The 23,399-nt window shown below is 42.2% G+C and overlaps 1 protein-coding gene across 10 annotated transcripts in view; it reads right to left on the bottom strand.

Moving 5' to 3' along the window:
• ERC2 (ELKS/RAB6-interacting/CAST family member 2) overlaps positions 1–23,399 on the bottom strand; it is a 969,444-nt gene that overhangs the window by 187,090 nt on the left and 758,955 nt on the right. For all 10 annotated transcript variants that reach the window (XM_067043890.1, XM_067043893.1, XM_067043897.1 and 7 more), the window contains one exon: positions 11,079–11,213. In XM_067043890.1, the coding sequence (XP_066899991.1) occupies positions 11,079–11,213 (135 nt within the window). The remainder of the gene's footprint in view (positions 1–11,078; positions 11,214–23,399) is intronic.

Raw genomic sequence — 23,399 nt, 5'->3', positions numbered from 1 at the left:
GCCTCAAGCCTTGAGCCTTGTCAGGGCACTAATGTGTTTTCTCTCAGGGTCAAGTCCAATCCTTCCCTCTGGAAACCTCCCATTTGTGTCTTCCACCTCTCCTGCCTCCTAGAATGCTTAGCCCATAAATGGATGTCTCTGTTCAGGTGATAAGGTCAGAAATGGCTGTAAACTCTTACGTGATTTGTATTTGTTACAGCCGGTGTGACGCATTTGCAGACAAGTTCTCCCAAAGAATAGAAAAGTCCTATCTAGATTCAGATACCTGCTTTGTGCTCTGTTTAAATATAAATGTTAATTTATTTCTGACCTGGGCTAGAAATGAGCCAGTGGGTATTAGCACCAGCTCCAGGTTAGAGAGAGTGTGACAGCTTTCCATGTTTCTTCACCAAGTCTCACCAAGACACAGTTATGGCGAGGCTCTTTGTGCAGACACGGAAAGGCAGGCTCAGGGAGAAAGATGAGGTAGCTTGCTAAAGGACACCTGACCAGGAGCTGTGGAGCCGGGATCAAATTTCAGTCTGTCTGACCACAAAGGTACACTGTCCTGACATGTGAACTTTGAAGCCACAAAAAGAAGCCTCATGTTGGCCCCAGACAACATCTGATGGTTCTGCTTAGCTCAGCTCTGAAGTCCTTAGGACTTTGCACTGCCCTTTTGCAAGCTGTTGAAGGTCTTGGTTGGAGCTGGATGGTACAACTTAGGTGGGGTCTCTCTGGCTCTTGGAAGAAAGAGAACCTCACATGCACACAGCAGCTGTCCCTGATAGGGCATATCAGCAGCACCCCAGCAAATTTCAAGGTCCCTGAGGGAAAAGGCAGCATCTCCACTCCCTTCACACTGCCTCACAGCATATGTGGGAATTTAACATGTATTTTCAAGTGAGTAAGTATGTAAGGATCGGTCCTTGCTTTTCTGAATGACTCCACTCCACTGAGAGAGAAGGCTGCCTGGATTCCAGAGCTCCTTAGGGCTGCCAAGATCGCGTTTACTTGTTTCTCTCCAGAATGGTTCTGTCCCCCTCTCATTGTACTAGCGGCACTCCTGATTTATTCTTCTAACCTGAGTTGGAGAAAGCTGAATGGCACTGGCTAAGGGGCAACATGATAGGCGAGATCCCATTTTAAAAGACATTTTTAAAAAGATATCTTTTAAAAAGGTATTTTAAAAGACACATGGGGTTGTTTCTCAAGGGAGAGGCAGAGGCTGCAAGCCGGTGCAGCATGGTGGGTTTTCAGCAAGTCCACCTCACAGGGACCCCCTGAGGCAGGCAGCCATCTCAGTCTTCTTTGCCAAGCCATGGAGAATATTAGAGAAGCTTGTGGGACATTCTCCCTCACTTCTAATGTGGCATCTTTAGGCACTTTCTCAATTTTTTGGACTATCATTATACGGTGACTTGAAGAAACTAGTTTTCTATTTCCTCCAAGCAAAAGTAATTCTGACAAACCAAGCTCTAGTACATGGTGCCAGCTCTCCCAGCTGAAAGATACAAGATACTCAGCTGAAGATGGAAACGCTGGAAGGCTGTACTTTGGCCAACAATATTTTTTTGGAGCCCAAAGTCAACATCTGCTAAAAGCTGAGCCATTGCCAGATAGCCATAAAAAAGGGGTGGGGTGGAGACGGGCTTTATTTTCACTCCCTCATCCATCAGTCATTAACGCACGGCTTTGTTAAACAGAGTGAAAATTGTGGGTTTTTTTTTTACAAGATTCTGGTTCTGCTGTTTCCTGGCTAGTGGGCAACCAAATCCCCTAGCCTCTTGACTTTTCACTTCCTCAGTTGCCTCAAAAAGAAAATGGGATCAGAAGACCCTGACACTTCATAGGGCTGCTGTGTGAATTAAACTGGAGAATGTAAATTACACTGCCGTGTAGACATTACAGACATATACAAATATAACTGGGCACACCCATCCCTGTTGGTAGCATTTGATAGTTTGTCACTATTATAACAAATTATTTGATATTGCCCTAAGACCAAAGGCAAAAGGGTGTATATAAAAAGGATCTGATAGTGTATTAAACGATCCTTAGTTATTTTAACATCTCTGGGCTGTTCAAAGCTAGGGTTTATTCAGTTCATTAATATATAGATGCTGACACAATTTTTAAAATGCTATTGTTCCAGAAATAAGGTAGTTTTCAGAATCTGTGTGTGTGCAGTATATGTTTAAAGAATGTTTCCAATTCTCTTTTCTGTGGTTCCTTATCTCCTGAGTGCTGCAAGTGCCTGGGGTGTGGAAGACCAGCAGGATCGTTATTACATCAGTTCAAGAAAAAAAGGAGACGAATCGGTGTTTAGCAATAGAAAATGGATTTCCCTGCTTCCAGACCTTTCAAGGTTGGCCACCCCCTTTCAAAGGGGGAGCTGAAGAGCTGCCTCTTAGACAAATGGGGCTGGATTAAAGCAGCAAGTTGAAAAGGAATCAATGCTTCCATGTTGCCAAGATGAGTTACATCTACAAGCTGGGGAGGGTAGACTGTGTCTGAAAACCCCTGCTGACTCAAAAGATGCTGCAACAAATCTCTTAATGAAACCCTAACACTGCAAACAAGGTTTAAAACTAAGAGGAATCAGGGAAAGGGGAGAAAAACAACTCTACCCAAAATAGAGTAAGACTGAAATCTTCAATAGGCTCAAATCTCCTTTAAGGAAAAATCCTTTTCTAAGAGGAGGATCCTGATGCATTAAGCAGCTCTGCCTTTTTCCCAGACATGAAGATCCTACCTGGCAGGGTTTATCAAATCGTGCCCTCATGTGCTTACATGTAAGGAATTAACATCACACCCAGATAAAAGAGCTTTGGCAATAACCTGCTCATCTGCAAAGCCAGCTGCCTAAGGGGCTGTATCAGCCCCGCCCCCCTTCCTCTCCTGTGGCTGTAATGGCTGGGTGAGCACGTAACCGCTAGTAGGGGAAGGAGCAGTTAAATACCTCCCTCAACAGTTCAGACACTTGTCCTCATTTCCTTCCTTACGTGTGGCCTCACAGACAGCCATGACAGGGTCATTCCAGAGCTTCTGCTCTTAAAAACAAGCAAACAAATAAACTGCCACCTTTATTTCCCAGTGGTGAGAAATCACATATTCCTCTGGTTCGTGTTTTAGTAGCTTTGGGGATTTTTGTTAGTCTTTGAGTGATAAAGAAAAAAACGACATCTGAGCTATCTTTCTACTTCATGTACTTAAAAAACTCTGTTGAGTTTTAAATATAGCATCTTCCAATCTACTTGTGATAAAAGGAGCATCAGAAAAGGGGCAAGTGAGCACAAGAAAAAAAATTTGCAATTATGTGTGCTGAAGGATGTTAACTAAACTTATTCTGGTAATCATCTCATAATATAACCGTATATCAAATCATTATGCTATATAACTAAACGTAATACAATGGTAAAGGTCAATTATATTTTGATTTTTGAAAATTAATTTATTGTTTACAAAAAGAAAAGAGGCAAGTGGCTCACAAGATTTAATTCAAAATGCATTCCAGGATATCTTTGACTCCAATTCTCAGAGGACTGGCCCAAGAGTGGGAACAGTTGAAATCTCTGAACCCTTATCCCATCCAATAAACATCAGCCCAACAAGAGGTTTCTTCATGGGTTTTTGGATTTGAAGGTTTCATCCCTACTTGAAGCCAAAACCCAAAGGCTTCTTCCAAGAGGTGGTCCATGAAATTAGATTTGCAATGCAAAAAACCTCTATCGTCTCTTGTTCAGTCAAGCTTCAGACATACTAGCTTGGATGGGAAACTGATATTAAAACCCTAAGACATGTAACTTTTCTTATTAGGTTACTGTCATGGGGAACAAAAAATTTTTTGTTTGTTCTGAAACTATAGTAAGTTCTGATATGTGGTAATTTTTCTTCTATGTAGGTAACATGAAAATGTATTTACACACACATACATATATGTATATACAATGTATATTCAAACACCCACTCAGGGGAAGTTAGGGAGAGAAATTTCTAGTTAAACATGATCTTGAGAAATTCTTCCATATGTGGAAAAGTCCTCAGTTCGTCTGACATATAGCTATACATACATATATACACACAGGACACTATGTATACATTTATCCCACATTCATTTAACCTCAAAACATAAAATAAATTCTTTTTTTTTTCCTTCCCTAAGCAAAAGCTAGGAATAACAACTCTATATACAGAATCCATCTTCTGGGGGGCAATGGAGCAAGTTAAACCCCTCGTCTGTTTGTTAGAATTCAAAGGGCTGCACTTTGGCTAATCTGTTGGTGAAAGTGCAAGGAAAGCAGGGCATCAATCACAGAATCCCAGCCAACATTTCACAAAGAGGGCAAGTGGGGAAGCCCAGGGCCCTGAGTTGGCTTTCTGAGAAGTAACAGGGCCCAGGGAGGAACTGCTGTGACTTCTTCCTTCTCTGGGTGGACAGTGAGACTCCACCAACTCCTGTTAACCAAACATAAAATTCAAGGTCCTCGGAGGACGAGGAAGAGGAAGAAGAGAAAAGCAGGGGGGTGGGTGCAGTTACAAGACAGATCTGGGGCCAAGAAACACATGGGGCTTGGAAATGTCACCTGCCTCCAGCCACACCTCCATGAGGACCTGATGGCTGGAAGTTCCCCTCCTATGCGAATGCTCTGCAGGACACTGACTAATTCACTCTGGGAGCTCAGGAGTATGCAGCACGGACAGAGGTGGGAAGGAGAGACAGCAGGAACCTTGTTTTTATTTTCAGAACTAACTCTACCTTATGGCTTTTTTGCCTGAAAGAAGAGGGTAGAGGGGACATGTTTTGAAACCAGAAATCTCAAAACCAGCGTAGTGAGCGTTGCAGCCTCTTTGAAGAGAGCATAGGTGCAGTCAGCATGGCAAGAATCACTGGGATAATTTCATTATATCTTAAAATACGATCTGTATATCTGTCTCATGACCACTAGTTGGAAGAGAAGGCCAAATCTAGGTCTGGGTTCTCTAGTGAACAAGTTATTTGATGGCTTATGGGAAAATAACATGTGTCTCAAGCAGAATTCTATAGGAGTTTTCAGCAGAAAATGAAAGTGGACATTCAGTGCTCTGAAATGTGTCCAGTGGTACAAACTCATGTTTCAGCTGAGAGCCAACACATGCTGGGACCACACAGTAAACAGGAGCAACAGAGCATGGATCAAAGATCACTATTTACATCTGCAGGCAGATTCTGGAAATTGCCAAGTGGAGTGGGTAATATTTAGGATTAGGGCAATCACATTTCTAGGAATAGATTAGCAGAGTGGACACCCTAAAGCTGAGGATGCAAAATAGAAAACCGAGCTTCTGCCACAATAAGGTCACTGTCTGAAAGTACTCCAATAGCCCTGGCTGATCTGATGGCAGCCCTGGGCCAAGTGAAGCATCCTTTATTCTGCTCTGGGGGCCTGACTTGTCCCAGGCCTTGTGTGTACAGAGGCTCATGAATGAGTAAGCAACAGAATGTGGGTCCTGGCAATCCACTGCCAAGGGCCCGCTGTAACCTAGAGCAATTCCCCTCCTTCTCTGTGCCAGGCTCTCTACTCCTTGAGGATCTCACTCTGGTGACTCTAGGGCAGTGGGAGAGTTGTAAGAAGCCACATTTCCACTGGCACAGTGACAGCAGGAATACAGAAGAGTAAAGGGCAAGGGGAAATGGGGGAGAATGAAATGAATGCTCACAAACAGAAGAACGGAAATAACGTCAAGGAAGGCTGGGGCAAATGGGAAGAGAACTGATGGGATGACATTTTAATTCAAATTTGGGAAATAAATCAAAATGAGAGAAAATCTGCTACAGTTGGACAGGAAAGGGAAAACACACATTTGCATTCTAGAGGAAATCAATATTGTAGCCATGCAACCATATTTAATACATGTGGTTGCATAAATATATCCATACTGACATCCAAGGAGGTTTGCCCCCAGGGTACAGCACTCAGAGACTCAGGCCCTTCTCTTGGGCCTGTTGATTTTCAGGTGTGTGACCCTGAAAAATTGACAGCCTCTCTAAGCTCCAGTGTCTTTATCTGTACAATGGGGATACTCCCATCTGCCCTATTTCCCAAAGGTACTACGAGAACAACTCATTCAACAGACATTTATCAAGTGCCTACTGTGGGCCAGACAAGTGTGACTGTGCTTTGTAATACGTAACCAAGAGTATGAATATGACATAAGATACAGCCCCAAATTTCCTTAATCAATTTAATAAGTCTTATGCCTCCATGCTCCTGGACTCCGCAGCCCTCCTTTAGAAGTAAGATTTCTATAAGTAAAATGTGAAATTTAAATTTCACTTGGGATCTGAAAGTCTTCAAGGTGGTCAAAATGCCTTGACTTTTCCAACCCCTGTGAGTGAGAATTTCCATTCAAAGAAGGAGGGAGAGAGAGGAGAGGCAAGTTCTAGGCTTGGACAGTGGCCATATATTCTGGGGTTTCCAGTCCAAAAAGAATGTTTACGTTTTTGCCAGTTAGGCCCCCACAAATTAGAATCAGAATGGCAGATGCTTTACCAAACAGAGGTGTGTTTTGCACACAAAAAAGCAGTAAGATCCAGGTCCTTAAAGACCCAACATCCAACTCAAGACACAAGGACAGAAGTGTGAGTCCTGGAAGCCAAAGGGCAGTCTGAACAAGCCTGGCATTTTGAGTTGGCTGAAGTGTGGTGTTCACCCTGATGCCATACTTTTCTTATCCATGGGGTTATTAGTCCATACCCGGGAGCCACTGGAAGGAGATTAATGAAATATGACTATAAAAAGCATACGATGCCCAGAAAAATAAGTAAAAAATCTTGGCATCATGGTAAGACAAGGAAAGATGCTACTTAAAGAAAATGACAGAGAGTGACAATGACAGGTACAGAGGGCATTTAGGAGAAGTTGCGTTTCCACTGAGCTTTTCTAAAATCAGTCAGACTTGGTAACGTCAATAAAATAAAATCACTAATGAGTCTCCAGCATGTACTATTTATTCTTTGGTCTTAACTGTTTCTCAAAGCTCACCAGTAGCTTGTGTCATGGGAAATATTTGTTGTCTGCCTCTGTGCCCACTTCTTGGTTTGAAGGATTTCCTAAGGCATTACTGGTGTTTCTCTGAATGTTCTGCTTGAACATATTCAATGACTGTGGCTATCCTGGGGGTCACAGGCCACCAAATATTAACTGTTCCTTTCTAGGGTAGGGGGCCTAGGCTGTTGGACTGCCACACCCCCACTGACTTCTCTTACATGTTCTCCATATTCTCTTCCCCTTATGACATTCATTTTCAATCTCTGAAGAGCCATGTATTTATGATTATCCTCATTTTTCTGGGTCCTCATTCTTGTAATGGCTCCCTTAATTCCAATCTATTGATTTTTTTTGGTGGGATAACTCATTCTCAGATGTTAGAGTCTGAAAAAACGTTATCCTAAGAAATGAACACTCTCATTTTCTGCTATGCAAAGCATAAGGAAAATTTGCCTTGAAACTTCACCTTCTGGTGAAAAACACTGGTGGAAACTGGATCAGCCCTGTTTTAAACTGGGTAGTCTCTTTCTTCACCTGATACTCTGAGAACAGTATTTCTCAGAGCACAGATGTTACTAGAAAAGAAGAAGAAAAAAAGATTCCATGATCGAATAAATCTGGGAAATGCTGGGTTAAATAAAATTGGAGAGCTTTCTTTCTTATATGGCTTTATAGATCCTTTGATCTGTTAATTGTACCAAAGACTCTCCAAGATCGTGTTATAATACACAGCACTTTCCCAAAATTCTTTGCCCACCAAATCTTTATTTCAAGAGTTTCCTCATGGGACTAATGTTCCAAACGTTACTTTGGGAAATCCCAGTCTAGACTTATAACTCTTGGATTCAGTTTCTCCCGAGAAAGCAAAATCATAGTAAAGGAGAGAGGGATAGGGGAGAAATGGAAAAAGAATCTAACTCTGCAAGTACCTGGCAATACTTAAATTGAATTTCCTAAGGAAAAATGAGTTTCTCTGGAAAAGTAGAAAAGTGGCTGAGTTTTTATATTTCTTCATTTTCACATGTATCTGACCTCTTAATAAAGCTCAAAAGGCAATGTCAACATTTTGTAGCCCCTCTTCTAGAAGATATAGTTGGTCAGCCTCATGGCCACAGGAAGGTCAGGGCTGGAAGATTCATGGGAAGGGAATCAGGAATCCCTGGAAGAGAACTTTCCCCTTTAAGTCAGTTCAATTAACATCAAGAGCGTTTAGTTTAAATCTCATCCAAATCAATCCATTTTTCAGACTCTAATGTTGTCACATACTGATATAAAGCTGTCACTTTCTCCAAAGAAGTAGTTCCACTCCATACATATTAGTATATGTACCTAACACAATTATATGTAGCTTTTGCAATCAACTGGGAAAGACTTCCCAGCCATTCAATAACTGTTACAGTCTGGGACTTACTTAGATTTATAACAATGCACATACTGATAGATGAGTTGGTGACTATGAATCTCAAAATCCCGTACAGGGAAAGGCATCACTATCCAAGACCTGGGATACCTAGTCAGAAAGGGCAACCAGCCCAGGGGATCTCGCCATCTCCATCATAGGAGTCATAGGAGTAAAGCTATTCCTACCAGGGCTCCTAACTTAAGCCTCCTTCTCTGATTGAAAAAGTGCCCAAGGGAACTTTACAGCCTAGCTGACTCCAGGTTAAAACCACAAAGCCATCCTTCTGATTAAGGGCATTTCATTTTCACAGTGAACCCCACTGCAGTTCCTAAGTCATGGGCCCCCTAATTAAGTTATAACTACCTGTTATCTGTCTTGTTCTGATTGACAAGATCCTGAACGGAACTGAATGAGACGTCAGACTTTTGCTCTAAACCAGACAGCAAACCCCTTGAATACAGGGGTATTACCCAGCATCCTCTTCCCCAAGCCCAGCAAAGTGGCCGGCGTGGAACATGTGCTCCAAGTATCGGCTGGATGAGCAAAGACCCAGCAGCAGGACTCTAGTCGGTTGAGGACCCCCTCCTCTCAGGGCCTGGATTTTTCATCTGTAGAAGAGGATGAGGCTCTCTGCCTCTATGTTCATGGTTTGCTTAGGGTAGTTACTGAGAGGGAGAAAGTGAAAGTGGAGGGTGATCACCACCTTCCTAACAGTGCCAGTGAGAAACGTGTACCAGAGGTCCTGACCACCTATGTTAGTCAGACAGTCCTCAAGGAATGCTAATTCTTCTGTGGAGGGCACCACCCCTGAGCAATTATTTCTGCTCCATGACAACTTCTAGTGTCTGTAGGCAAACGTAAGAGGGTCAACCAAACAGGCAAGTACTCTAGTCTAATAATTAAAGGTCTCTGGAAAGGTATCTGGAGACTAACTTTCGTAAAAAATATCACTCACAAGGAAGGTAAATTTGAACTGGCACCGTGTTTCTAGCAGAACACATTAGAGTATGTGTCTCCATGATGAAACAAGACGGTTACCTCAGCAGGTCCTTGTGCAAACCACTTCCCTAATTTGCCTCCAAACCTTCTTTCCGTCCCTCTAGTGTTCTCTGTTCCTGTTTCTCTGGGGGAAATTCCAGGGTGGCCTTCTAGCACCAATAAAGCCTTACACTTACACCTCACGGCAGAAGGTAAAGGAGCAAAGGGCAGGCATCAAGAGTGAGAATGAATTAGTTAGCAGGATGCCAGGTATACTGGGGCAGGTGAGTGTGGGGAGGTGGTGGTGGTTGTGAGGGATGAGAACTGAATACATAAAACCAAATCAGACCCAAACCACAGACATACGAGATAATGACATAAAATTAATCTCTCTCTCCATTTTGCTGATCTCCAAACTGAGAACCATTTTTGAGAGCTAATGACATAAACCTGTGCCTTTCTGCACTTGGCTTCAGAAACTAAGATGTCCTGTGTGGACATCTTCTCCAGGGTTGAGGTCTCCGAGGGCAAATGTTTCCCAGTACAAGGATGGGGCTAAGCTGGGGGGGCGGGGAGCCCTCCGATTGGAGCTACCTCACTGCACAGCTCCAGGGGGTATATTTTTTGTTGTGTACTATATAAATGGTGCCCCCTGGAGTTGTACTAATGGGAAAACATCTTGGAGACTTGGAATCTTAACTTCTCCTATGGGATGGAGAGTGATGAGGTAAAAAGGAAACAGAGCCACCTTAAAAAAGAAATTTTAGCAGTACAATAAACACCCCTTCCTCCAACAAACAGGTAAACTCCTCCTCACACAGGTAATTCAAATAAACCCTTCCCTCAACATATTTAGAAATACAGAACAAAGGCATTCACATTTACCCAGATGATTCCATTCCATTACCTATGACCCCATCCCTCTTAAAATGTATTGTATAAGTTAAACTACTTTAAAAAAAGGTCATAGTACAATAAAGGAGGAATTACTGTCAATATTGACTATATTATCCTGCTAGTTTGCATTTGATTTCATAATTTCCACAAAATTTACCTTCAAGAGTTTTAATGCTAAACATGGTTTTTGCATGTGGTGGGTGAATGTGAATATCGTTGAAAACCACAGGAGGGCTGTGTTTTTGTCAATCCATCTCTTCACTTCTTTACTTAGTTAAGGGAGAAGATAGGGTCCAAATCAAATAAACTGGACCCCTTGACTTCACTGGCTAAAATGCAAGCAAAACTGATTTCTTTTCATGTTGTTTTACCCCACTTTTAATTTGCATCACTAAGGAATTTTCTAGGACTGTCCTCACCAAACTCAAGGCTTCTCTGATTGCCAATCTCATGGAAACAAAGTGCTTTCTCTTAAAACTCTGAAAGAGACATTCCAAAGTAAGCCACCATCAGATACTGAGCCAGCAACAGACTACATATCTATGAAAGAAGAAAGGAGAGGAGGAAAGAAAATGCATAACATAAACAAGAACAGACAAAACCTTAAAGAGGAAGGAGAAAGGAAAACATTTAGATTCCTTGAGTGATGGAAATAAATACCAAAGCTATTAGTTTCAGTTCAAAGAACGTATCACTTTATGCTGTTTATTATTTCTTGAGGATTATTTATTTTATCTTAGAATATCCAAAGGGTAAAAGGGGTCTTGGAGGTAAGCGGCAATGAAACTAACCTGGTCAGGAGAGGGCCTGTGATTGGAATGTTGCGACCTCCCAGGAGATCGGTGGTGGTGGTGATGGTGGTGGTGGTGGTAGTGGTGGTGGTCCTCATCATAGTTGTCTGCCATCAGCTTCATTCTGTTCTGGGTCTGCACAGAACAAAAACCAGGGAAGATTCCATCAGGAGCTAGAAGACCAGCCAAAGAGACTCAGGGCATAATTACAGCACCTATAGGGCTCCCTTTGTTCCTTTTTAAGGAACAGCTCTCATTTTTAGTTACATTGGAACTTAACAAAGAATGCACCATGCCATGAGCTTTGGCGAAAGAGGTTTTGTCACATCCTTGAAGCCACTATGTTGCTGGATCTCCATTCAGAAATGTAAGTGTACTTCCCCCCACGAGATTTAAAAGGCAATAAATGGACACATACTAAAGTGCTTTGTTTTATGTTATCAAGCGATCACAGAGATCCGGAGTAAGCCTGCAATCACATACTGTCAATGGTCACATTCTACACTCTAGAGCAAGCAAGAGAGGGAAGCCCTGGATGAAAAGATGGAAAAGGCCTGGATGGAGACAGAGAACTACAGACAAACAGTGGCCTTGCAAGACAAGGCAGAGAAATCCACTTAAAAGCTACCAAATGCAAAAATACTGATGGGGATGGTTTGTTACCATGATGACTTCTAGGGAAAGGGCACTCTATGGACATTTTAACTGATACTGTTCTTTGAAGAAATTAAGCAAAAAAAAGAGAAGTTGATGGAGAAGAGCTTTACTCCCTGTTATGTTTGTCACATGAGACAACTAGGTATCATAGTTAAACCCCAAGGGCCATAGAAGTGTACTGTTTTATTATGTGGGGCAAGAAAGAGACCAATGATCAATCGACCTAACAGGGTCACAGAATCTAGAAAACTGCCTAACGACCCTGGAAAAAGGCAGATACAAATATCCAGCTCAGAAAGCCAGGAAATGCAGAGACTACAAGTGTGGGTTTGGAGATAAGGCCGTCTGGGTTCAAGTGTTGCTCCACCTATTTGCTGGTTACATGGTCTCCTGAGAGTTAACTATTTCTGTGCCCCAATTTCCTCAACTTCGAAATGGGAGTAACAGTACCCCCTTCCCTGCGGTTGTTCTAAGGAGAAAATGATACGATGGACTTCAAGTCAGTCCAGGATATGGCACAAAATGGGCTTGAAATAAAAGTCATGCTATTATTACTATTATTATTGCTGTTGTTTACTGGAAGACACTTCTCCTTCTTAATACATGTTGTTTCCTTTGCCTGTGACACCTCCCCCAGCCACCTTCCTTTGCCTCTAACTTCTGTGTCTGGCCTTTCCCTGACCCCACCCTTGAGAGAAGGTGACGTGTGCCTCCTGCTTACCACCCCTCTCTAACCACCGATTTATCTGTCCATTTGTCAGTAAACTTGAGGCTGTTTCTTTCATCTGCCTCTCTCCAGAATCTAACACAGGGCCAAGTAGATGTAGATAACATTATGCATGCTGTTGCAACCAGTGACTGAAAGAAAGAAGGGGCCATAATTTTGAGGGACGCTGCCATTCTAGAGGCGAGGTGCATGACTGTCCTTAGCCATGGAAGGTCACTAAGAGTTGAGGACATCTCATGAGTTGCCATAACAATATCACTGGTGGCTCATGACACCAAGCCATCAGCACTTGAAGAGAGCTGGAAGTCAGAGGCTGGCAGAGCCTCCAGCTAGTTGGAATTTTACTATGTAATATAAATAATACTGTGATAATAATTCTGGACCTAGCCGTCTACTCTTATAGTATTTTTCATGTATGATCTAACTTAACCTCAAAACTTTCCTGGGAGGAATTATTACTATCTTCATTTATAGCTAGGAAATCAAGGCATAGATTTCAGTCCCCAGAGTCTCTTTCTTGACATAGAACATGGACATTTTCCGGGCCTTCCAATTCTCAATCGCTAGGCTTTTCTCTTAGCCGTGTTGCTAGCAAAAAAGGCAAACAGCCGAACAGGTAGAAATAGCTTTCTCATAAATGCTTCAGTTCTGTTAAGTTTTGGAAACACCTCACATCGCAATTCTATGTGACAGAGGATGTCTCATGATTTACTCACTCCATTTTTTAAAAATGTGTACAGTATTTGAAAGGCCCCAGAGTGGACATAAAAACATGCGTGTGTATAGATAAAAACAATAAAAGTAGAGGGAAAGAGCCACCTAAAAATCTAATTAAAAAATCTCAGGCAACCGTTGGCAGCTGATAGCATTTCCATCCTTCACTTGTCCACTTAAAGTGTCAGAAGACCCAATGGACAAGTTACATCTTGTAAGAAAGAGCAGGTCAGTGGAGCTGTTGCCGACCAAGTGCTGAGATTCCCCTATCCGGGAATCTCTTGTACACGAGATTGTGAAATTCAGCGTTTACACCTAAAATTCCAGTAGTGTCAGGAGCCTATACTTTTGAACTCATGAACTAATAAATCTGGAATTGTTTCTTCTAATAGAATTCTGGAAGTCTGAAGGGAGCTGTAAGATCTGCTATGGTCAAGAAGGAAGGGACTCGCCCAAGAATGAATGATGAAGCCTAAATGAACAAATAATAACTCTGCTATTGTAAACATCATAATGCCCTTATCCTTTGGGGAAGCTCCTGTGATTTTATGAGATTATTTTCTTACCAGCGACAAGCTTAAAGTTCCCTACCTTTGAACTGTATCCCATAAAAGAATGTACAAGCTAAACAAGATGCTATATGCAGTCCTAAATGTGTCTGCTGAAATGAGGTGTTGGAGAATAGGCATGTCATGGGATAAAGACTGTAAATGAATGATGTCATCTTTCCAATTTGGTGCTGAAATATAAATAAACCACGTTGTTCATGTGAATACCAGATCTGGGGGAAATGTACACAGAGCAATTGTGAGCGGAAGAGGCTTCTTTTGATTAGTCTGGGCTGGAAGAGAACAGTGTGAAATGGAGATGAAAAATGAGAGTTTAGCCTGATATTTTAGACCATTTTTATTTATCTTGCTTGTAGCACGTCCCCTAAACTATGACCGATCTCTTACAGGCTGGTTGCTAGTTTTCCCTTCCGTAGAAAAGTTTGACCAATCCTACCCATTTAATTGTCAAATTGGAAATGGATCTCTTAAAAATTTTTTTTCAATCTACACTACCTATCCTCATCTCCACCCAATTATATTGGTTTCCTAACACACCAAGAATGGTCTAGAAGGATAGGAAGCCATGAATAACATTCCCTAAAGGTGGATGGAAGAAAAACTGCAGAAAATTTTAAGAAGGATTGGAACAAGGATACTATTTGTTCAAATATTTCCAGACATGTTTACCAGGTGATGGTTCACATCCCTGCAGCCATCAGATAGATATACAAGGTGCCCACCACAAAGCCTTAGACAGCAAATCCTCTGGGCAGTCATAACTGAAATCCCAGGAAAGCTAATATAGAGTTGGAACTAGATAGCTTTCCACAGCTCTGCACTTGGCAACTCATGGCCTCATTTAGTAATTCACTGAAGTCCATTTTTATTTCCTTTTCAGAGTTTACCAAACTGCTGACCTGACACGTTCGCCTTTGGCTAACTGTGTTATATTGGTTTTACTGTATTATGTCATGACTGCTGAGACAAATCTCATCAGATTTCATTTTCTACTTCCTCTTTCTTCCAGGCGCCACCTTATTTCTCTGGGGCAATAGGCTCCTAACAGTTCTCCTGCTACACTCTTGCTTCACATTGAACACAATCTGTAGTCAAGAGTGACATCAGACCTCTGTTACTACCTGGCTTTAGATTCCTCAGAGGCTCCCCACTGCCCTCAGGAAAGAGTCCCATCTCCTCCGTAGCTTACGAAGCTCTTGTGAGGTAACTGCTGTTCACCTCTTGGCTGCCTATCCTCCCCTCCCTGCCCTGGGACAGGCTGATCTATGGTCCTGTCATGCCTTTTATCCTCTCCCCCTTTACCTGGCTTAATACTCATTAGTTCTTCTGGTCTTAGCTTCAACACCATCACCTCCAGAACCACTTTCCGTAAGTCCACCTCAGAAGGGATTAAGTTCCCCTCTACTGCCTCTCCCAGAATTCTGTACCTACCCCACCCACTTCCATCATAGCACTTATGTCAATGAATGGTTAAGTAGTCACGTGCTTTCTGGGCTTTCTCTGTCACTATGTTGAAATTCTCTTGAGGGAAGCACTAGGTGTGATTTACCCTTTGACTCACCACCTAGAACAGAGTCTGGTATATAAATAGCAAGTAAATGTGTGTGGAATAAATGTGTAAATGTACGAAGGAATGAACAGGCCACTTCACGACACATGAAAGGAAAAAATACACAATTAGCATCTATGATGAGCCAGGTGAGTATGTAACTCTTCACGTGATAGTTTAACCTTCCCTACTGTGCATGTGTTTTTGGTTGTTGTTGTTCTTGGGAGTGAGAGAACAGGATAAATGTATAGTTTTGGAGCTGTTACAAAAGTCAAATTGTTCTTGTTTGAGAAATATTCTGTTCTTGAATAAAATGAACCTACTGAAATACTCCCTGTCTTTGAGTACTTACATCATTAAGAATAAAGAGTGTGGGAGTGTTATGGGGTTCATTTCCTTCCTATTGTCTAGCATTTGGAAGAGCAAGAATCTTTAGAATACTTTCATTAGCACCCAAAGTCAACCATGGAAAACTGAAACTGTATCCATTAACTAAAATCCCTGATGAACACCATCTGTGAAAAGGTGTCATACACTCCATCTCTCTTGACATTTCTGAAGAGTTTATCCAAGGAGCTCTTGAAACAAAATGAAAATCCTTGATTGACTAGTAATAGACTCAATAGCTTAAGAGCAATATGTAGCTATAAAAGTGTAACATTAAAACTGCCTTTAAAAATATTTTAGCAAGGTGGCAATAATGAACTATGCTTTGATCAGTCATCTGGATCAAGTTAACAATAAAACCTTCATGACTATGGTTTAAATAATAAAAAATATATAATAAGATTTGTTGCTATGGGATATGGAGATAATACCATACAATAGCAATTACACTTTCTTCTCTTAGGTTTTCTTTCTCCCTCTTTCCTGCCAGGGAAATCCGAAATAGTCCAGAACTCTTCTACTGGTCATGTTTCTGTGAAGTTAGAGCAAGGTCAACAGTTCTTGTCTCTGAGTTAAAGATGAAAAAACCAGACAACAACTGAACAGTGAAAAGGGAAGGGATTTCCTGAACATCCACCAGGCCCACACCGCAATGAATCATAACTGAGTGGGGTCTGGGTTCCAATGCTTGGGTCACTCTTACAGGACAAAATGAAGCAAGAGGGTGAAGAAACTATTAGGGGAATATGCTGCATTAGGGAACCTTATGGGAGTAAGTAAGAATCACTGAAGGGACGCCTTCTACTGTGGACATTGCACAGAAATTCATTCAACACTTACCAAACTCCTGCAACCATAAAGACTAGAACAATTATGTGCCAGGCTAAGGGTCTGAGCAGAATGCATTCACTAAATCCTGAGACAGCTATTCTTATGAGCTGTCTTTTACAGAAGAGGAAACCAAGCCCATGATCACTCAGTTAGTGAGCAGAGGAAAAGGACTTAAACTCAGGTTTCTGACTCCAGAGTCCTACGGTAGTGTATGAAGGGTAAGGTCACAGGCCAGATGCATGCAACAAGGCAAAGATAAATACATGAGGAATTAGAGGATGGACTATAACACAATACGAGAAGAAAAACAAGGAGAAAGGCTTGGTTTACATGAGTGTCTGGAGGCAGGGGAAATCCCCTCTAGCTCAGGTCTGTGACATCAATAAGGCTCCATGGGTCAGATGACCCTTGAACGAAGATTTGAAAGTTGGTGTGGACATGGGTATAAGGAAGAGTGGACTGGGGAGATTCCATGGTAAACTCGCTCTCTAATCACCATGAGAGGAAAAATAGGTCAATGAGGGGAACTGAAACCCAAAACATGGCATGTGTGTGTGCGTGTGTGTGTGCGTGTGTGTGTTGGGGTGGTGGTTTCCTCATTCCTTTATTGGATGTGGGGAGAGCAGGAAAAATATTTGAGATGATAATTCCTATCTTATTTCTCAGAATTTATCAGCTTGGGGCATTTTGGAAAGAAGTTAAGAAGAGCCATAGCCATATGTTCACACATGTCAAATTATGACATCTCTGGGAAAATGGGCCAGGCTCTGGACATCTCTGTATTTACAAATATCTATACAATCTACTGCTGCAGCATCAGTCCTGCCTTGAAAACTGCTCTGACCTCCTCTGACTCATTCAGCTCATCAGTTCTTCCTGCCATCTATCTGCAGCCAAACAGCACATTGATGAGACTCTCCCCCACAACTTTGCTGATGCCGTTTTCCCTTAGTCCTTATTTATAGACATAAAATTAGTAGTCACCATGGATGGTTTGGCTGCTATTTTTGTACCTACTCATTAAGTACTCTTATTTTATTTTATTTTTAATTGTTATAGGGAAGTCAGTGCCCCTCCCATATCCTCTTGTTCCACCCTGGAGGTCACTTGTAGACTGAATGGGCAGTCCTGGATGTGCTGCTATCTTCCCACCTCAAGCCCCTGCACCTCTCTCTACGTGAGGTCTTCCTCTGGTCACAGGGGCAGGTTTTGCCACGGAACAGGGCAGACAGAAGAGTTGGGCAGTTCATACCCTTAGAAAAACCCTCAATCTATGAGGGAGGGAGGTGATGGATAAATAACCAGCACCCGAGTCCCTTAGTGGGACCATACTATGGTGTGTTCCAGAATCTCTCAGTAGGTTCCCAGCAGGGTGCAGCCCTGGTTGACTATATTGGGAACCCACCCATTAATACATCTTTATCTGCCTTTTACTTCCCTGTGTCACTTCTCAATTTTCTCACCATGCTTCTTGGGATCACCTCCCAAAGAAACCACCTGCACCAAATCCCTGTCTCTGTGTCTGTTTTTGTGGGAATCTCAGCAAAAGTCTAAGGTCTGCGCAGGACTAACATTTCTGTGACTACCAGGACTTTTCATGGACAGCTCTGAAATTTCTCATTACCTAGGGAGACAGATCTCTCACCTTTCTTAGGCAAGTAACAGAGGCCTAAGACTAACACTGTTTCTGCCAAATATTCACTCTGTGACTCAAACTGAATCACTTTTCCATGAGCCTTAGTTCCTGTATCTATAAAATGGGCAAGAGAGGAAAGAATGTTTTAGCATGAACCAGACTCCACATGAATAGATGTTGATCTGTTCTTCTTCTTTATTGTACTCTTTTTGTAGTTTTTCTTTTCTTTTCTTTTTTTTCCCCTTCTAAAAGCAACGGAGGGAGATTATTCTGATAAAGTACTTCCTGCTGTCACCTTAGGAACCTGAGGAATTCCCCAAAGGGTTATGGGCAGCAATTACAGCTGAGAATATCACCACCTCTGTTCTGCTATCACCCAATGCAGCCCATGGGGGCAGAATTATTTATAGAGGAAGAGTTCTATGTACTTTTCTAATGATGTAGAGCTTAGTATCCTTAATAGTAGCAGAAGGCAGGCTGGCACTGTGAGACAGAGCCTCCCGTGAATATCAGTGATAATAACTAGGGTTTCCTAGCCCTTGCTGTGTGCCAAGCACAGCACTTTGCTGTTGTCATCTCTTCTAGGCAGTCACACCAATGCTCTGATGTAGGCTGCCGGGGAGGGGCATATTCAAAATCTTTAATGGCTGCTATCACAGATGCAGAAGCCCATAAGAACCAAGAGCAACTCAAATGCATATGACCTTACTATCAGCCCTACTAGAGGCTGCTATTATCCCCACTTTACAGATAAAGACACTGAGGCTTACCAGTATGACAGCTCTATTTGCCTTCTTTGCTACAATATTGTGAGCTGAGATTGTGGGATAAGTTTGAGAAAAATGCCTTTGTAATGCATGGGAAAAAAGGGAAAGTCAAAGTAAAATAAATAATAGCAGTGGTAGTATTTAGAAAGAAAGAAACTGAGAAAGACTAAGAAACTTACCCAAGATCAGACAAATGATAGATTTGGGATTATGATGCCAAAGCTTCCTAAGTAACCACTCTACCCCACTGCTCAGATTCATAAAGACTGACCCCTTTATTATAAAAATTAAGATTGAGTTGGAGGGCTTCCCTGGTGGCGCAGTGGTTGAGAGACAGCCTGCTGATGCAGGGGACATGGGTTCGTGCCCTGGTCTGGGAGGATCCCACATGCCATGGAGTGGCTGGGCCCGTGAGCCATGGCCACTGAGCCTGCGCATCCGGAGCCTGTGCTCCGCAACGGGAGAAGCCACAACAGTGAGAGGCCCGCGTACCGGAAAAAAAAAAAGATTGAGCTGGGAATGGGCTCTGACTCTCTGGACACTGACCCTAATCAGAGCTGATGAGAGAAGCAGCTCACTTTTGTTTTTTAAAGTTCTCTGTGAAAAGGATGAAACTCAGACACATTATAAAATCCTGATCAAGCCCCAAGGGAGTCCATATTGCTGACTAAGCCCTAATATAAATTCAAAAGTCATTATCCACAATCCACACTAATTTTTAATGCTTTAACCAATACGATGGTTTCAAACCTAGGCTAACACATTAGCAACTGCAGACAACCAAGAAATTTCTAACATCCTGAGCACTGTTGGAGGCGGTGGGGGTCTTGCAGAAAGGGAAGGCCCTAGAAGTTTCCACCACAAAGTTACTTAGTTTAGCGCAGGTCTGTTTAATTAAGTAGTGGACAGCACATGCTATACTTAGCTTTTAAACACTTGTAAAGTCCTCTTCATTCATTTATCTTACTTGTCACTGACAAGCTCTTCAAGGACTGTAACAGTATGCAGAGCATGAAGAGCCTGGGTAAACAAGGCATATTTTATGTTGAGTCTAAACTGTTTCAACTCAGAGAGTCAATAGAGGGTCTCTGAAAAAAACCCCAGACTCTCCTACTAACTAAGGACATATTCTGTGCATGGTCTGTTAAGAGTTTCTTTACAAAGTGAGCTTCAAAATCAAATCCCAATTTTTTAATTAAAAAGGGGAGCTGGGAAAAAAGGAAGGAAGAAAAGTAGGGAGGGAGGGAAGAAGGAAGGAAGAAAGGAAGAAAAAAAAGAAAAGAAAGGAGGAAAGAAAAACGAGAAGGCTGTGTGCAGACATTAGAATTCAGACTCTAACACTGTGCTGAAAGGAAACCATAAACAAGATGAAAAGACAACCCTCAGAATGGGAGAAAATATTTGCAAACGAAGCAACTGACAAAGAATTAATCTCCAAAATTTACAAGCATCTCATGCAGCTGAATATCAAAAACACAAACAGCCCAATCCAAAAATGGGCAGAAGACAGAAAGAGACATTTCTCCAAACAAGATATAAAGATTGTCAGCAAACACATGAAAGGATGCTCAACATCACTAATCACTAGAGAAATGCAAATCAAAACTACAATGAGGTATCACCTCACACCAATCAGAATGGCCATCATCAAAAAATCTACAAACAATAAATGCTGGAGAGGGTGTGGAGAAAAGGGAACCCTCTTGCACTGTTGGTGGGAATGTAAATTGGTACAGCCACTATGGAGAACAGTAAGGAGGTTCCTTAAGAAACTAAAAATAGAATTACCATATGACCCAGCAATCCCGCTACTGGGCATATACCCTGAGGAAAACATAATTCAAAAAGAGTCATGTACCAAAATGTTCACTGCAGCTCTATTTACAATAGCCAGGACATGGAAGCAAGCTAAGTGTCCACTGACAGATGAATGGATAAAGAAGATGTGGCACATAGATATACAATGGAATATTACTGAGCCATAAAAAGAAACGAAACTGAGTTATTTGTAGTGAGGTGGGTGGACCTAGAGTCTGTCATACAGAATGAAGTAAGTCAGAAAAAGAAAAACAAATACCATATGCTAACACATATATACGGAATCTAAAAAGAATTGTTCTGATGAACCTAAGGGCAGGACAGGAATAAAGACACAGACATAGAGAATGGACTTGAGGACACGGGGAGGGTAAGGGTAAGCTGGGACGAAGTGAGAGAGTGGCATGGACTTATATATACTACCAAATGTAAAGTAGACAGCTAGTGGGAGGCAGCTGCATAGCACACGGAGATCAGCTCGGTGCTTTGTGACCACCTAGAGGGTTGGGATAAGGAGGGTTGGAGGGAGATGCAAGAGGGAGGGGATATGGGGATATACATATGCATATAGCTGATTCACTTTGTTATACAGCAGAAACTAACACAACACTGTAAAGCAATTATACTCCAATAAAGATATTAAAAAAAAAAAACAACAAGAAACCCCAGAGAGCTGAACAGACCAGAACCGAATACTTCTGAATCAAGACCCAGTGAAATTTTATATGTAATACTGCACTTATAGTTGATTAAATATGTTTGACATTGAAAAAAAATAAAAATAAAACTGCTGACAAGGGAGGTAAAGGTTTTCATTTAATTCATACATCCACCAACAAATATTTATTACCACTGGCCTAGGCAGAACTGGCATCACCAAATCATCTCTTCAACTAATGAATTTGAGAAACTATCTTAGGGTATGGCCTAAAAGAACTGGCTAACAGACTGGAAACTGAGAGCTCGAATGACTACTCTGAGGGCAACATGAAGGCTGAGCAACCCAGCAGTGCTTCAGGAAGGGATGGAGAGTCTTACACAGGAAGGGCTAAGAAGAGAAGTGTCCACATACCTGGAGATATGCAAGATGATGCACAGGGAGTAAGTGGGGTTTTTCATAGTTAAGGGTTTGCTATAAAATGTATTTGAATAAATTATAACAACCACATCCAACAGAGAATTCACAGAAATTATGTCATAGGTCATGGAAAACCTTGTGAAGGCGGTTTTCTAAATGACCGAAGCTTGAGACATCCTCATCAGAAGGAAAGAGCAAAGCAACTGAGAATGAGTTGGGTTACAGAGAGCAGACACTAGAAATTCAGAGCATCCCAGAGAGAGCAAATGCATCCTGAAGAAGCGTGAGAGTACAGAAGGACGTTCTCCTACAGGGGCTTTTGAGCTCAGCACAGAAAGGGGAGCAAATGCAGCCCTGGCCGGCTCCAGTTCTGAAGCTGAGTGGAAGGGCACAAACCCAAGACCTCCTCTGCACCTCATCCCCTTCAAAACAAAACAAATGACAACAAAGCGGGTAGAGAAGGGAGGGTGTGAGCAATGCAAAACATGTGGTGGGGCTGCTGGCCAGTGCTGAACACAGAGAGAACCCCAGGGAGAGGGGTGGTGAGACGGCCAGGAGGGGTTTGGCAGGGCAGAGGGGGTCTGGCAGCCGGCGGGTGAGAGGAAGACAGAGGGAGAGACGGCTAGGGCTTTGGACAGGGAACAAACCCCTCTCCCCAGCTGGTCTCACACTTGGGTAAAACAACTGGAGAAAATGTAAACATGCTCATTAGTAGTTTTCCAATCAGTTGAAAAACAAATGGGAAGAGAGAAATGGCAGTGGAGTGTCCCAAATACCAAATCTATGAAACATTCCCTCCAGCGTTTATCTTCTCATTGGGTTGTTTGCTGTGCTGTCCTCCCTCCATTTGGATTTCAGTACCCTTACTAGCTTTATATGGGATACTCTGAATTTACCCTAACTAGGACCAATTTAGTTCTACATGGAAGGAGAGTCTGAGTCGCATGTTCCACTCTGGATAGGTCTCCATAGACCCTTCCAGAGACACACAAACAGCACAGGCATGTCATTCGCAGGTCCCCTCACACGCTCCTCCAGGCTGATATTCCCCCAGCACACAAGAATGAAAACTCATTTAAAACCATCACCTCTTCTCCTATGAAATCTTACCCCCAAAAGAAGAGGCAAAGTGGAACTTCTGGTTTTTTGCATCTGAAAGCGAGCCAGTTTCCAGAAAGGATGAAATTCTGTTCTAATTTCATCTGGAAATGCCTAGGGTGTTGACTCATGTTGTCTTTTGGGGTGTGTGTGTGTGTTTCCCAACACATCAAATTAATTCATCAAAATATATTTTGATAGACTCTAGGACCATCCACCTCACTACAAATAACTCAATTTCATTTCTTTTTATGGCTAATATTCCATTGTATATATGTGCCACATCTCTATCCATTCATCTGTTGATGGACATTTAGGTTAGAGTCTGTCATACAGAGTGAAATAAGTCAGAAAGAGAAAAACAAATACCGTATGCTAACGCATATATATGGAATCTAAAAAAAACAACAACAAAAATGGTACTGCTGAACCTAGTGGCAGGGCAGGAGTAAACATGTAGATGTAGAGAATGTACTTGAGGACACAGTGG

Source organism: Kogia breviceps, chromosome 10 (assembly GCF_026419965.1).
Source record: "Kogia breviceps isolate mKogBre1 chromosome 10, mKogBre1 haplotype 1, whole genome shotgun sequence".
In the NCBI taxonomy this organism is placed as follows: domain Eukaryota; kingdom Metazoa; phylum Chordata; class Mammalia; order Artiodactyla; family Physeteridae; genus Kogia; species Kogia breviceps.
This window is presented reverse-complemented; position numbering and strand designations above follow the sequence as displayed.